The sequence below is a fragment of the Cannabis sativa genome, chromosome 5, assembly GCF_029168945.1.
Source record: "Cannabis sativa cultivar Pink pepper isolate KNU-18-1 chromosome 5, ASM2916894v1, whole genome shotgun sequence".
NCBI lineage: Eukaryota > Viridiplantae > Streptophyta > Magnoliopsida > Rosales > Cannabaceae > Cannabis > Cannabis sativa.
Window position 1 is genome coordinate 74,293,139 of NC_083605.1, and position 17,026 is coordinate 74,310,164.

Consider the following 17,026-nt stretch of genomic DNA (forward strand, 5'->3'; position numbering starts at 1 on the left):
TCAATCTAGCTACTTCATGATTATTCTTTGTGGATTTGGTTTTAAAATTATATATATTAGACCTTGAATTTTATTTTATTTTTTTCATAGTCGTGCTTGGTGATAATAAATGTAATATCCGCTAACTCCGAAAGGGTATTTTTGTAATTTTATTTAGCTGAGAGTATTTTTTTTATGTTACATATTTATGGATTTAAATATGTATGGGATTATTTTTATGATGATATAATATTTGATTTTATTGGCATGTGTATAATGCCTAATAAATACATATGTCTGGATATTGTTATATGGGTATATTATTATTATTATTATTATTATTATTATTATTATTATTATTATTATTGTTATTATTATTATTATTATCATTATTATTATTATTATCATTATTATTATTATTATTATTATTATTATGATGATGATTATTATTATTATTATTATTATTATTATTATTATTATTAACTTATATACAAACGTACGTACGCATAAACGGAACACACAAACCGAACCCCTATTTTGGTGGAATGGGAATCGCTCCACTTCGGTTCAATGCGATATTTTGCTTGGGTTTAAACACGATAGAAATTAGGTTTTAAACTCTATTTTCGTTCACCCAAAACAGAGAACCAACGAGAGAGAGAGAGCACGTATACGGCGTATACGGTACCGAAAACTTTCGTTTCTTCAAGCGGAGTGAAACCTGGGTGAAAGTGGGGGTTTGGGATCACTTATATACGACCTAAGGAAGCTTTTTAACGTGGTATAAGGGGCGGAAGTCGTCGTTTTGAGATTCGCCATTTTTGAAGCTTCAAAGGTGCGGCTTAGTTACGGACTCAAATTCGAACGTGTTTAAGCTTGTTCTTGGGTCAAGGGAGGTTATATTTGAGTGCATGGGACCCTAAGGATTGTTTTTGACGTAAGAAATCGAAGCTTTGACGTCCAAAACGAAAATCCAAAATTTTGACTCCATTAAAGGCGGTACACCGCCAACGAAGAAGACAACCCCGATCTGCCTTCTCGGACCATTTTTCTTGATCGTTTTGAGGTCCTGAGCATTGTGGAGAGCTTCCCCAATCGAAAGGACGCTTCAAGAGCCATCGGAGACAAAGTTACACTTTACCGGCGACGAAACCGACGAGAACGCCGGCGACCGCGTTCTGACCGTTTCTGAGGTGTTTTTCTTAGATATTTTTGTATATTTTGATTCCTTATTTTATTCTAAGGTGCTTGGTGAAGTTTCATAATTTTCTGAATTTATTTGGAATTATTGTGAATTATTTAGTATAATTCATAGATTAATTATGAAAAATACTTAGATTACTCAGAAAAATCTAAATATATTTTATATGATTAGTTATGAGATATAAACTATTGCAAAATTGGTAGATTCGAATTTCGGTTAATTTTGTATTTTTCATGAATTATTTGTGTTATTTATTAAATTAATTATGAAAAATACTTAGGGTGCTCAGAAAAATCTAGATTTATTTTATATGATGGACTATGATATATAAACGGTTATAAAATTGGTAGATTGAATTTTCAGGCGATTATGTATTTTTCATGAATTATTGATGTTATTTCTTATTTAAATTATGAAAAATACCTAGGTTGCTTAGAAAATTCAAAGAAAATTAATTATGACTTATTACAGATTATAAGGTGTATTAGAAGAGTTAGATTTGGTTTTTAATTAATTTTGGTATTTTTCATGAATTTACTTAATTAATGCTTAAGTTAATTATGAAAAATAGATAAGTGTTGTTAAAATAGTAAAATGTATTTTTGAAATACCATTTACTGTCTATGACGTCAAAAGGAATAGGTTTTATTATTTATTAGTTGCTGTAGGTATTTATTATAATTATTGGTGATTAATTAACTATTTATTTGGACTTTAATAAGAATAAATAGTATTTTAGTAAATTTTACGTAAAAATGTGTTGTATGAATTCATGTTTTACGTTAAGAATGTTTGTTTGAGTCCATGCAATATGTTTGTGTGAATCTAAATAATAAATGCTTATGTATGGTGTGTCATGCAAGTAAAATGGACCTATGTGTTACGTATTTTTACGTAAGTTTCTGTATGAGTTAGAGATTCATACTTGAATGTATTTTGAGTGTATTGCTGTGTTAATGAATGTCTAGGATCTTGTTCTCAACAAGGAAATTCGTTGAGGTGCTCGAGGTAGCAAGTGTGGTCTTAGAATCGAGGTAAGAAGAGTGGACATCCGTACACAGGGTGTATGTTATGCATACAACTTGGGTTGGTTGTTATTTAATTTGATAGTGTTGTGATTTCCTTATATTTTTGTGAGCATCATTAGCACGAGAATAATATTAGGGTCTTGCTGCTTGTGTGAGCATAACACTTGCAGGTTATAACATTATCATGGGTGAGTACAACTTATGGTAATTAATTGCCCTGTTGGATGCCAAGTGTGAGAATAACACAAGGCAGGGTAGGTTACCTCATGTCTGATCAACATGAGAGAATAGTTGATTATCGTATGTGAGTATAATGTGCGGTATGAGACTTGATGTGTGCATGTGAGAACAACATGCGTTGTGGATATATTTATGGAATGTGAATTACTGTTGATTAATATAAAAGAGCAAATTATGTCAAGTAACTAGTTAGGAGGGTTATGTCCTACATAGCTCTTCTTACTGGGCGTTAGCTCACGGGTACTCGTGTGCGAGGTAAGGGTAAGGCTAAGCGAGTGAGAATGAAGAGCTCGAGGCGTGGACCGCATGTTAGGGGGCGGCACAGTATTTTGCTTTTAATGTTTTTAATTGCTAAACATTTTGGAACTATTATTTTGACTTAACTAGTTCTTATTTAAGTTTACAGTACTAAAAGTATTTTGTTTTAAACAATGAGATCTCATGCTTGGATATTTTTCAATAAAGCAGTATTTGATTGTCTTTATCTTATTAAATTATTTTATACGGACTATCCTATGTGACATCTCGGGAAATCGGGGTGTTACAATATGGTACCAGAGCAATACGGTCCTAAAGATTGTGGTTAGCCCTAACATGTAAAGTTCACCGCCATGAGACGAGCTCGACTCAGCACATGCGTAAGTGGTTATTACTTATAATTAAGTTGCCTTGAATTTCTGCATGCGAGAGGGTAACATTATTTTCATGTAAAATTGATGATCAAAATGATCTTGATGTGTATTGGTTTGTGTGGTTCAGGAGTTTAGAAATGCCTCCTAGAAGGTCAGTTAGAGTGGGTCGAGGTCGAGGTCCAGGTCGAGGCCAAGGCCAAGGCCGAGATGATGGAGGGATCAATGAACCACCTCAAGCACCACAGGGATGGGAAGAGCGCATTGCCGCACTGGAAGGAATCATTCATAGGCAGGATGAAGAACTTCGTCGGGCGAGACGTCAACCGGAGCCGCCGGTCAAATAAGGCGGGATGCGAGAAAATAGAGACCCACCGAGCGGTGGTATATCCTGCTACAGAGGCTAGACATGAGTTGTTAGCAGAGAGATTTCGAAAACAACACCCACCTGAGTTTGAGGGAGGCATAGACCCGGTAGTGGCTGAGGAGTGGATAAGTCGCATAGAAAGCATTTTGCAGATGCTAAGGGTAGATGGGAATGACCGAGTGAAGTGTGCATCTTACATGCTGAGGAAAGATGCTCGTATCTGGTGGGAGGTGGTGGAACAAACAAAGGATGTAGATACCATGAACTGGAACGATTTCAAAAGGGTCTTTAATGAGAAGTATTATAACTCAGCAGTTCTAGCAGCAAAGGTCGATGAATTTACTAGGTTAGTCCAAGGGAGTCTTACTGTGACTGAGTATGCACAAAAATTTGATAGATTGGCGAAATTTGCTCCGGATACGGTACCTGCGATAGAGTGCGAGCACATCGATTTGTGGAAGGCCCGAAACCAATGGTTGCTCGAGATGTGGAAATTGTGTCAAGGGGTCAATTCGGCTATGCTCAAGTTGTCGAAATGGCTCTTACGAGTGAGCGGAGTGAAAACAAAATTTGGAAGGAAAATGCGCCAGAGAGAATCTAAGAAAGGTGGAGCCAATTCTAATGACCACAAGAAACGGGGACAGGACCAGTCCGGGCAGCCAAGTCAAGACAAGAGGTACAAAAGTGATAACGACCAACGATTTAATGGCAGCAGTGGGCGAAACATTCCAGAATGCCCTAAATGTACCAAACGTCATCTCGGTGAGTGTCGCGCAAAAGCATGCTACAAATGTGGAAAAGAAGGACACATCAAACGCAATTGCCCACTGTGGGGACAGACTGGGAACAGAGCAGAACCCAAGAAAGATGACAAGTATGTTCCAGCCAGAGTTTTTGCCATCACTCGCGAAGGCGAGGCCAGTCCTTCGGTTGTATCAGGTCAGATTCCTATGGCCAACACCACTTGTAAAGTTTTGTTTGATTCTGGTGCAACTCATTCCTTTATTGCTAGCACAATTGTAAATCATATAAATGCACCGAGTGAATTATTTACTGTGGGGTTTGGGACCATGTTACCATCTCGGGGAGGTTGTAATCTCTAGAAGTTGGCTTAGGGGTATACCGTCGGGATAGATGGTAGAGAATTATTTGTAGACTGATTGTATTAGATTTATTTGATTTTGATGTAATCTTGGGCATGGATTTTCTTACCAAATATGGAGCATCAATTGATCGCAAGCAAAAGAAAGTTGTTTTCACACCGTAAGATGGAGAGACTTTCGAGTTCGGGGGTAGGAAAGAAACCCCGCACTCCTATTATTTCGGCAATGAAGGTGGGCAACTATTGCGGCGTGGGTGCTTAGGGTATCTAGTTAATGTGGTTGATGACACCAAGAAAATTGAAAGAAAGCCGGAGGAAACACGGGTAGTTGCGAGTTTCTTGATGTATTTCCGGAAGGAGTTACCGGGTTACCACCACACGAGAGAAATTGAATTTGTGATAGAATTAGTGCCGGAACGGCACCGGTTCCCGCGCACCATATAGGATGGCACCATCGGAATTGAAAGAACTCAAAATACAGTTGGAAGAATTGCTTAAGTTAGGGTTTATCAGACCTAGCTACTCTCCGTGGGGCGCACCAGTTCTATTTGTTAAAAAGAAAGACGGTACTATGAGAATGTGCATAGATTACCGAGAATTGAACAAGGTGACTATAAAGAATCGGTACCCCTTTGCCGAGGATTGACGACTTGTTTGACCAGCTTCAAGGGAAAAAGGTGTTTTCCAAGATTGATCTTCGTTCAGGGTATCATCAGCTAAGAATCAAAAATGAAGATATACCGAAGACAAACCTTCGTAACGAGATACGGGCATTATGAGTTCATGGTGATGTCATTTGGACTTACAAATGCCCCGGCGGCTTTATGGACCTCATGAACCGAGTCTTCAAGGAATATCTGGATCAGTTTGTCATTGTATTCATAGATGATATATTGATTTATTCTAAGACAGAGGAGGAACATGAGGAGCACTTACGCTTGACCTTGCAGCGACTAAGAGAACATCAATTGTATGCCAAGTACAAAAAATGTGAGTTACGGTTGTCCGAGGTTGCATTTTTGGGCCACATTGTCACTAACGGGGAATAAAAGTAGATCCCGCCAAGGTTCTTTGCGGTGAAAGAATGGCCTAGACCAAAGACCGCCTCAGAGGTTCGAAGCTTTTTGGGTTTAGCAGGCTATTATAGAAGGTTTGTTGAGGGGTTCTCAAAGATAGCCACACCCTTAACAGAATTAACTAGGAAGAATCTAAAATTTTCCTGGTCAGACAAGTGTGAGCAAAGCTTCCAAGAGTTGAAGAATAGACTTATCTCAGCACCAATCCTCAGTTTACCAACAGAAGAGGGACAATTTGCGGTATATTGTGATGCATCTAAACAAGGGTTGGGTTGTGTTCTAATGCAAGAAGGGAAGGTAATTGCTTACGCTTCAAGACAATTAAAAGAATACGAACAGTAGATACCCGACACATGACCTAGAGTTAGCCGCGATAGTTTTTGCACTAAAAATGCGGCGTCATTATCTCTATGGAGTGAAATGTGAAATCTACACCGATCATAAGAGTTTAAAGTACTTTTTCACCCGAGAGAGTTAAACATGAGGCGAGAGGAGATGGTTGGAGCTAGTCAAAGACTACGGCCGCGAGATAATATACCATCCCGTAAAGCCAATGTGGTAGCGGATGCACTCGGCGTAGAGGTCCGGACTAGTTTCCACTTTACAAGGAGTATCAAGGGAATTAGAGGAAGACATGGAACGAGCTGGTATAGAGTTTATTACGGGGCAACTTGCAAAGGTCACACTTCAATCCACTTTGTTAGAAAGAATTAAGGAGGGGCAGACGACAGATCAAAAGCTCAGTGAACTAAAGCAAGAAATTTTGAATAGTAACGCCAAAGATTATGAAATATCAGACACGGGATTAATTCGGTTCAAGGGACGAATTTATGTGCCCGATAATGATGAGCTCAAGAAGGGGATATTGGTAGAAGCTCATACTACACCTTATTCAGTTCATCCCGGGACCACTAAAATGTACCATGACCTAAAAGCATTGTATTGGTGGCCTGGTATGAAAAAGGATGTAGTTGAATTTGTGGCCAAATGCTTAACATGTCAACAAGTTAAGCATTTGGCCACAAAGACCAGCGGGATTGTTACAACCACCGAAGCTCCCGAATGGAAGTGGGAAGAGATTTCCATGGATTTTGTGACTGGATTACCTAAGACTACAAAGCAACATGACGCCATTTGGGTAGTCATCGATAGGTATACAAAATCGCCCATTTTCTACCGGATACGCATGACTTACTCCATGGACCATTTTCTTGAACTTTATGTGAATGAGATTGTGAGATTACATGGGGCACCGTATTCTATTGTTTGTGATCGAGATGCTCGGTTCACTTCGTCTTTTGGGAAAGCTTACAAAGAGCAATGGGAACTCGATTGAAGTTCAAGACCGCATATCATCCAGAGACGGATGGTCGGGCGAGAGAACAAATCGGATCTTGGAAGATATGTTGAGGGCATGTGTGATAGATTTCCAAGGATCATGGAGCAAATACCTGCCTTTGATTGAATTTTCTTACAACAACAGCTATCAGTCTACTATCGGGGTAGCACCCTATGAGATGTTGTATGGAAGAAAATGCGGAGTCTCCACGCATTGGGATGAGTTGGGAGAGAACAAACTCCTAGGGCCGGATGCGATTCGGCACACCAACGAAGCTATTCGGAAGATCGGGGATAGAATGATCACGGCTCGGAAGCGGACGAAATCTTATGCAGACCTGAAGCGGAGGGACATTGAGTTCGAAGTGGGTGATCATGTGTTTCTTCGAGTGACACCACGAAAAGGACTCTCAGTGAAGAGATTTGGTAAGAGAGGGAAACTAAGTCCTAGATATGTTGGTCCATTTCAGATATTGGATAGAGTGGGCAGTGTAGCTTATAGAATAGCTTTACCGCCATCATTATCTGGGGTGCATAATGTATTTCATGTATCTCAACTCCGGAAATATGTGTCAGACCCATCGCATGTTTTGAGCTATGAAACACTGGGTTTGCAGGAAGATTTGTCCTACAATGAACGTCCGGTGAAGATTCTTGATCAAAAGGATAGGATTTTGAGAAATAAGACAATTACCCTGGTGAAAGTCCTATGGAGAAACAGTGTGGTTGAGGAAGCTACTTGGGAGCTTGAATCTGATATGCGAGAACAATATCCAGAATTATTTGAGTAAAATTTCGGGACGAAATTTTCTTTTAGAGGGGGATAATTGTAATATCCGCTAACTCCGAAAGGGTATTTTTGTAATTTTATTTAGCTGAGAGTATTTTTTTTATGTTACATATTTATGGATTTAAATATGTATGGGATTATTTTTATGATGATATAATATTTGATTTTATTGGCATGTGTATAATGCCTAATAAATACATATGTCTGGATATTGTTATATGGGTATATTATTATTATTATTATTATTATTATTATTATTATTATTATTATTATTATTATTATTGTTATTATTATTATTATTATCATTATTATTATTATTATCATTATTATTATTATTATTATTATTATGATGATGATTATTATTATTATTATTATTATTATTATTATTATTATTAACTTATATACAAACGTACGTACGCATAAACGGAACACACAAACCGAACCCCTATTTTGGTGGAATGGGAATCGCTCCACTTCGGTTCAATGCGATATTTTGCTTGGGTTTAAACACGATAGAAATTAGGTTTTAAACTCTATTTTCGTTCACCCAAAACAGAGAACCAACGAGAGAGAGAGAGCACGTATACGGCGTATACGGTACCGAAAACTTTCGTTTCTTCAAGCGGAGTGAAACCTGGGTGAACGTGGGGGTTTGGGATCACTTATATACGACCTAAGGAAGCTTTTTAACGTGGTATAAGGGGCGGAAGTCGTCGTTTTGAGATTCGCCATTTTTGAAGCTTCAAAGGTGCGGCTTAGTTACGGACTCAAATTCGAACGTGTTTAAGCTTGTTCTTGGGTCAAGGGAGGTTATATTTGAGTGCATGGGACCCTAAGGATTGTTTTTGACGTAAGAAATCGAAGCTTTAACGTCCAAAACGAAAATCCAAAATTTTGACTCCATTAAAGGCGGTACACCGCCAACGAAGAAGACAACCCCGATCTGCCTTCTCGGACCATTTTTCTTGATCGTTTTGAGGTCCTGAGCATTGTGGAGAGCTTCCCCAATCGAAAGGACGCTTCAAGAGCCATCGGAGACAAAGTTACACTTTACCGGCGACGAAACCGACGAGAACGCCGGCGACCGCGTTCTGACCGTTTCTGAGGTGTTTTTCTTAGATATTTTTGTATATTTTGATTCCTTATTTTATTCTAAGGTGCTTGGTGAAGTTTCATAATTTTCTGAATTTATTTGGAATTATTGTGAATTATTTAGTATAATTCATAGATTAATTATGAAAAATACTTAGATTACTCAGAAAAATCTAAATATATTTTATATGATTAGTTATGAGATATAAACTATTGCAAAATTGGTAGATTCGAATTTCGGTTAATTTTGTATTTTTCATGAATTATTTGTGTTATTTATTAAATTAATTATGAAAAATACTTAGGGTGCTCAGAAAAATCTAGATTTATTTTATATGATGGACTATGATATATAAACGGTTATAAAATTGGTAGATTGAATTTTCAGGCGATTATGTATTTTTCATGAATTATTGATGTTATTTCTTATTTAAATTATGAAAAATACCTAGGTTGCTTAGAAAATTCAAAGAAAATTAATTATGACTTATTACAGATTATAAGGTGTATTAGAAGAGTTAGATTTGGTTTTTAATTAATTTTGGTATTTTTCATGAATTTACTTAATTAATGCTTAAGTTAATTATGAAAAATAGATAAGTGTTGTTAAAATAGTAAAATGTATTTTTGAAATACCATTTACTGTCTATGACGTCAAAAGGAATAGGTTTTATTATTTATTAGTTGCTGTAGGTATTTATTATAATTATTGGTGATTAATTAACTATTTATTTGGACTTTAATAAGAATAAATAGTATTTTAGTAAATTTTACGTAAAAATGTGTTGTATGAATTCATGTTTTACGTTAAGAATGTTTGTTTGAGTCCATGCAATATGTTTGTGTGAATCTAAATAATAAATGCTTATGTATGGTGTGTCATGCAAGTAAAATGGACCTATGTGTTACGTATTTTTACGTAAGTTTCTGTATGAGTTAGAGATTCATACTTGAATGTATTTTGAGTGTATTGCTGTGTTAATGAATGTCTAGGATCTTGTTCTCAACAAGGAAATTCGTTGAGGTGCTCGAGGTAGCAAGTGTGGTCTTAGCAACTGAGGTAAGAAGAGTGGACATCTGTACACAGGGTGTATGTTATGCATACAACTTGGGTTGGTTGTTATTTAATTTGATAGTGTTGTGATTTCCTTATATTTTTGTGAGCATCATTAGCACGAGAATAATATTAGGGTCTTGCTGCTTGTGTGAGCATAACACTTGCAGGTTATAACATTATCATGGGTGAGTACAACTTATGGTAATTAATTGCCCTGTTGGATGCCAAGTGTGAGAATAACACAAGGCAGGGTAGGTTACCTCATGTCTGATCAACATGAGAGAATAGTTGATTATCGTATGTGAGTATAATGTGCGGTATGAGACTTGATGTGTGCATGTGAGAACAACATGCGTTGTGGATATATTTATGGAATGTGAATTACTGTTGATTAATATAAAAGAGCAAATTATGTCAAGTAACTAGTTAGGAGGGTTATGTCCTACATAGCTCTTCTTACTGGGCGTTAGCTCACGGGTACTCTGTGTGCAGGTAAGGGTAAGGCTAAGCAGTGAGAATGAAGAGCTCGAGGCGTGGACCGCATGTTAGGGGGCTGGCACAGTATTTTGCTTTTAATGTTTTTAACTGCTAAACATTTTGGAACTATTATTTTGACTTAACTAGTTCTTATTTAAGTTTACAGTACTAAAAGTATTTTGTTTTAAACAATGAGATCTCATGCTTGGATATTTTTCAATAAAGCAGTATTTGATTGTCTTTATCTTATTAAATTATTTTATACGGACTATCCTATGTGACATCTCGGGAAATCGGGGTGTTACAATAAAGCATTGACTTTAATTTATCTTTGTATTCGTTAATGGGAATTATCACATCTCATACCAAGCATAATCAGATCAACCCAATCTTTTAAATGGGATTATGCCAACTTTTTATTTATTTATTTTTTATTTTAAATAAATATTGATGAAAAATGTATATAACTAATTAAATATTAAAGTAATTTGCGATATAAATACTTAAGTTTAATTAATAAATTTAATTTTTGGCGGTAATAAAAGTTATATTTTTGGAACTCTGTAGGTACCTAACCGTTAACTATTTATTTTCTTATTAGTATATTTAAATTAATTTTTTAAAAAAATAATAAAAATTTAATGACTTGGACCAATTAGGAATTGCTACATAGCAATTTACTTAACAATTAACAGTCAGATACTTAGAAAAGTTCCAAAATTATAGCTTACGTATAATTAATACCGCCAAAATTAAACTTAGATATTTATTTGTAATTAGGAGTTAAACTTAAGTATTTATAAGAGAATTTATTTATAAACGTTTTTCCTTTAAAAAAAAAACAAAAAAGAAAAAAAAAAGAAAGAAAGAAAGAAAGAAGCTGCTCATTCCTATATTGTTCCCTCTTTTTATTGACTTTAATATATTTATTTAGACTTACTTTTCTAAACATATCAAAGGGAATAGATCCCTTCTAAATAATTTTAAAAAATAAAAGGCTTATTTTTTTTTTGAGAAATTTGCGGCTAAACCCCCCTATGTTTCAATTGATACACACTTAACCCCTTAATCTTTGTTTTTAGTGGTAAAACCCCCTTAAGTTTTATTCTGTTTGCACTTTAATATATATGTTAAATTTGGGTGTTATAAATGCCAAATAGAATTGCCAATGTGTACACTTATGTACAAGTGGCATAGTTTTATTACCCTAAATTATTTTTATAATATAAAATAATAAATAAATATTTTTTTCATTCTTTTTAATAATCAGATTTTTATTTTTAAATTAATTAATAAATAAATACACTAAAAATAAAAGACAAAACCCTAATTACAAATCTTCATCTCTCTCCTGCTCTTAACTTTCTCCAGATGCCATTGCCTCCCATCATCGGCGATGAACCAGCTGTCGTCCACCCAAGACCCGCGCAACCCCTGAATAACGAAGATGAAGGCTCCATCTTCACAACCTTGAACCCAGACGCAAAAGAGATCTGTGAGAGAGAAAAGGGAATTTAGGGGTTCTCAAGATTTGAGGTTTCTGGATTTCGAGTGGCGGAGAGACTGTTAGTGGCCTTCGTTTGGCTCACCGGGGTTGAGAAACAGCCGCTCATATGGCCACCGTTCTGATTTTTTTTTTTTTTTTTGGTTTTGAGATTTTGATTTAGGTGTTTTGTTCTTGTTTCAGATCTGAAACTATGGTGTGGTGTGGTGGTATTTTTTAATTTTATTTTATTTAGGTTTATTTTTGATTATATATGGTGGTGGTAATGAGGTAGTAGTAATGGTGGTGATAATGGGGTGATGGTAATGGTGATGTAGTAGTGGCAGTGAAGGTGGTGATGGGGGGTGATGGCAGTGATGATGATTTTGGGAAAAGAAAAATAGGAGATCGATGTTGGAGAAGAAAAAAAAGAAAAAAGATTAAAGAAAAGAAAATAAATTAAAGAATCAGAAAGAAAATAAAAATTATTAAGATTTTAATTTTTAATTTTTTTATATAATTTAATAAATTTATTTTATAATTTGCCATGTGGATATGCCATGTAAAATAATTTGGTGACTAGACACACCTAATAAGCAATTAATAGAGTAAAATTAACAGAATAGTAAATTTGCAAACAGAATAAAACTTAAGGAGGTTTTACCACCAAAAATAAAGAATAGGGGGTTAAGTGTATAACAATTGAAACATAGGGGGGTTTAGCCGCAAATTTCTCTTTTTTTTTCTATTTTTGTTCACTTTAATAGATTTTATTTAGTTTGTAAAAAATATATTTTAAGCTCTACAAATCTAGAGAGTTTTTTAAGTAAAAAGTAAAATTAATTAGTTTTAATAAATAAATATAGGGAAATTTACATAGTATGCTAACTTTTGCTATTTTTTTATAAAAATACTGCCAGGCGGTATTTTTTACTTTTTTACTGTGTTTTTTTATAAGTTTCATACTGCAGTATACTGTGTTAAATTTTCACTGGTGTTCTACTGGTGTTTTATTGGTGTTCTACTGTTTTTTTGAGTTGTACTGTTTTGTGTTTTACTGATGTTTTATAAAAACACAGTATCTTTGAAAAGATTTCCGTGTGACAGTATTTTTGTAAAAGTTAGCTCAAATTCCAGTATTTTTGTAAGTTTTCCTAAATATAAGTATTTATATCTTAAATTCAAAATATAAAGAATATGATTGAACTTAGTCACACAAAATTCACTAAATTATTTTAGCTTAACTTTAGTTATGAAATAGATTCACTTTGGAGATAACTTGTATAAGAAAGCTCATTTAATACTCTTCTCTTTTTCCTTTTCTTTCTTCCTTGTATTATATTTCAGCTCTTTTTTATTCTTTTCAACAAGATTTTTAATTTTGGTACTTTCTTATACTGTGTCACCAACTTCAAAAATAAAAAATTCTTGAAATTGATCTTCAAGACCTTCTAAATAATATGTAATAATATGTTAGTTTAAGTAACGACTTAAACAAGTTTCTACCATTAAAAATTTTCTAATATCCAATTATATGTTCATTGACCATATATAGTTCTTTCTTTGACTTAGACCAGCAACTAATATAAATTTTTATATCAACATTGAACATAGAACTCAAAATACATATATTTTATTAGCTACGTTATTTTAGTTTTTTTTTAAGAAGTACACATATTTTAAGTAAAGTGTCCAACCATTATAAATCCTCAATTATTAAAATAAAATATGTGAAATATTTTTTCTTCTTTAAAAGTATTTAACTCAAGCTTGAGTGATAGTGATATGAGAATAAAATAAATATAATTAAACACCAATAAACTTTCCCATGTTGAACTTAAACTAATATATATTCTTAACAAATTATATGGTATCATATTCATATCTAACCATATCCTATGATTCATATCAGCTTTTATGTATACATGAATTAATGGCTAATACAATAGGAAAGAACCGAAGCTTCTTTTATTAATAAAAACAAAAATAGAAAAAATTCATTTTTTGTACACTATGTTTGGTAGGGAAGAAAAATGAGTGAACGTATATTAGAGAGAGAGATGGAATCCATTATTTGGTAGAGAAAGAAAGGGATGGAGATATTTTTCCTCCTAAGTCTTAAAAATTAAATCCCTCCACATTTTGAAGAAGAGCGAATAGCGATATAAATATTCACAGTTTTAAATTTGCAAGTGGCATAAGTATCTATTGTTTGTAAAACTGTAATTTTTCTTCAATTTATTAAAAGAACATTTAGAAGTAATTGATACTACATGTTTTTGTTTATACCTAATGATCTTGAATCGGAGCCTTATATGTGTTATATTTAAGACAATAACAGAATCTGTGCGGGCTAAATTAGAGAAAAATTACAGTTTTACAAACATTAAGTACTTATACCAGTGAGTATTTATACCGCTATTAACCCTTTAAAAATTAAAAAAAAAATAAAAAAAAAAGAACGAAATAAATATATCAAATATCAAAACTATCTCTTAAAACAATAATTATTATTAATATTAAAAGAAAAGATATTATAGTAATTTTAACAATTAATACCTCACTACTTTCTAAACTCTCCCTCCATCTTACTCTCATCCATTCTAATCTCCCTATTTCCTACCAAACATAGCCTTATAGCCATTAACAAACAAATAAAATAAAAAATTAAACTTTACTTAAAAGACTATAAAGTCTACTAGACCATCTAGAAGTGAGAAATTCCAAACTTTTACCGCGTTTAGTGATTGAATACACACGATATCATTTCTTTTTCATATCTCTTCATACATTTTCCACACTCATTTTATATATATAAAACTTATTATTCTTTCACCATATCATACAAACAAGTCTTTTGTAATAAAAACAGAGTCTTTTTCCTTTTCTTTTCTTTTCAATGGCAGATCATAAGAATCAACAACAAGCTTATCCCTTGGCCCCAGCAAATGGGAGTACAAGAAGCAATGAAGAGACACCAAATTCAGACACCACCAAAGATGAGCTAAAACGAAAGAAGAGGATCAGATTAGCAATCTACATAGCCATTTTTGCAGTGTTTCAAGCCATTGTTATTGGGGTTTTTGGTGCTGTTATTATGAGAGCTAAAAATCCCAACTTTAGAATAAACAATATCGATCCAATAACTTTGAACAAAGCTAATAATAATGATGGGGTTTCATCATTTGATATGAAATTTAATGCCCAAGTGAGAATTCAAAATTCCAACTTTGGGCCTTACAAGTTTGACAACACAACTTTGGTCTTTACCTACGGCGGTGGCGCCGCCGTGGGACGGGTTAATATTCCGAAGGGAAAGGTTGGTTTGCAGTCCAAGAAAAAGATTAAATTGGAAGTGAATTTGAGCTCTTCAAATTTGGTAAACACTTCTATTGCTAATAATCTTAATAGGGATTTGACTGCCGGAGCTTTGACTTTCCGGTGTACGGCGGCGTTGACCGGGAAAGTTGAGCTTATGTTTATCATGAAGAAGAAGAAGTCAACCAATTTGGACTGTACTATTGTTGTTGATGTCAACCAAACCCAGCTCAGGTCTTTAGTATGCAAGTGAATAAATGGTGTTTTGAAACTTTTTATTAGTGATTCTTGTGAAATTTTTTATTTTTATATATATATATATATATATTTATATGTATCATGTAGGTTTTAAGGTTGTTTCAAGTTTCGACTATGAAATCTTGTTTTTGTGTTTGGACTATGATGAAATACATGTTTTTGTCAACTAATATTACTTTTTTGTAAAACTAAAGTGATTAACTACTAACTATAACTAACTCTTGGAGCTCTCCTATTTGCCTTTCAAAAGAGGGAACCTAGAGCTAGGTCTAGGTTTGGTCCACCTAGAGCATGTTGCACTTTTATTTTTCTATTTAAGCATTTATATATTACATTATTCAATTTGAGAATCGAACCGACGACCTTTAACACACACGCACTCGTTTATGGCCACTTGAGCTAGTTTCGAGTGGTTAGAACATGTTGCACTTGAATTTGCTTGTGAAATACTTTGTCTCGGAAAAAGTATAAATATAATTGGGCTAAAGTTACTCTCTCTCTCTCTCACGCCCACACCATTACAAGTGTGTGTGAGATGAAAATCCTAATCTCATTACAGTGCCTTATATGGACTTTAGTAAATGACAAACATGTGTGGGATTAGCGAAATCAATAAACCCTTAAGGTTGACTCATATATACAATTTCATGGAAATCCCTATGCAGAAAGACATTTTAGATATCAAATTACTTGATCGCCCACTATTAAGAAATGCCAATGCTAAGAATAAGGTGAATGGTAGTTGGCTTAATTATCGGGCTAAACATCTCATGAAAATTGAGACCATAGGTTTGATGATAGCCCTTGGCCATGAGACGATCTTTGCCCCGATTCACGGTGCCATCGATGTTTAATATAATGTGATACTCTCACTTGAATCCCACAATTATGGCATCTTTTGGTGGAGGTACAAGCTTCAAAGTGCCTTGAGAACGAAGGGTAAAAATTTCATGTAACATAGATTCATTCCAAACTTGCAATTTGTTAGCTTCTGTAAAATAAAAAGTTTCAACTGGGACAGAGGTGAGAACACTATAAAATAATTTTGGTTTGAACATGCCCGATTTTGGTTTGAGACAGTGGGATTAGAGGTAGGAAAAAGGGGTACTAGAGGAGGAGTAGTGAGGACATAAGGAGGTAAAGAGAAGAGGGTGGAGAGAGAAGAGGAGTACGGTGGAAAGAGATATCTTGGGCATGAGGAGTGACATACAATCGTCCCAAAGCAATATGAAGGAAAAGATACCCTTTGTGATGACTAATGTAGCCAAGAAAAATACAAGATTGAGAACGAAATTCAAGTTTATGAACATTGTGTATGGATGAAGAAATGAAAAACATTCACACCCAAAGACACGAAAATGAGTGTACTTGGAGTGTTTATGATAAAAAACATTCACACCCAAAGACACGAAAATGAGTGTACAAGAACTTTGGTAGGTAAGCGATTGATAAGATATATATGCATCTATAGTGAATGTATAAGGTCCCTTGAGAATTATGGGGTTTCATCTCAAAATCAATTGGCAACGAGTGGAGTAGTCCATGTTATTATATATGGCTCAATACTTTTACATTTAATCCATGTGGG

The 17,026-nt window shown here is 34.4% G+C and overlaps 2 protein-coding genes and 1 long non-coding RNA gene across 3 annotated transcripts; all 3 read left to right on the forward strand.

Moving 5' to 3' along the window:
* Positions 1–7,142: 7,142 nt before the first annotated feature.
* On the forward strand, positions 7,143–7,754 carry LOC133038511 (uncharacterized). The gene has a single exon (XM_061116681.1). It carries the CDS (start codon positions 7,143–7,145, stop codon positions 7,752–7,754), a length of 612 nt encoding a protein of 203 aa, XP_060972664.1.
* A 447-nt stretch (positions 7,755–8,201) lies between these two features.
* LOC133038028 (uncharacterized) lies at positions 8,202–10,641 on the forward strand. Its single transcript, XR_009687995.1, has 2 exons — positions 8,202–9,905; positions 10,395–10,641. It is a non-coding gene; the product is annotated as an uncharacterized LOC133038028 (long non-coding RNA).
* Positions 10,642–14,686: 4,045 nt separating this feature from the next.
* Positions 14,687–15,793, forward strand: LOC115718111 (uncharacterized). The gene has a single exon (XM_030647072.2). The coding sequence runs from the start codon at positions 14,762–14,764 to the stop codon at positions 15,431–15,433; it is 672 nt and encodes a 223-aa protein (XP_030502932.2). The 5' UTR covers positions 14,687–14,761; the 3' UTR covers positions 15,434–15,793.
* Positions 15,794–17,026: the final 1,233 nt, after the last annotated feature.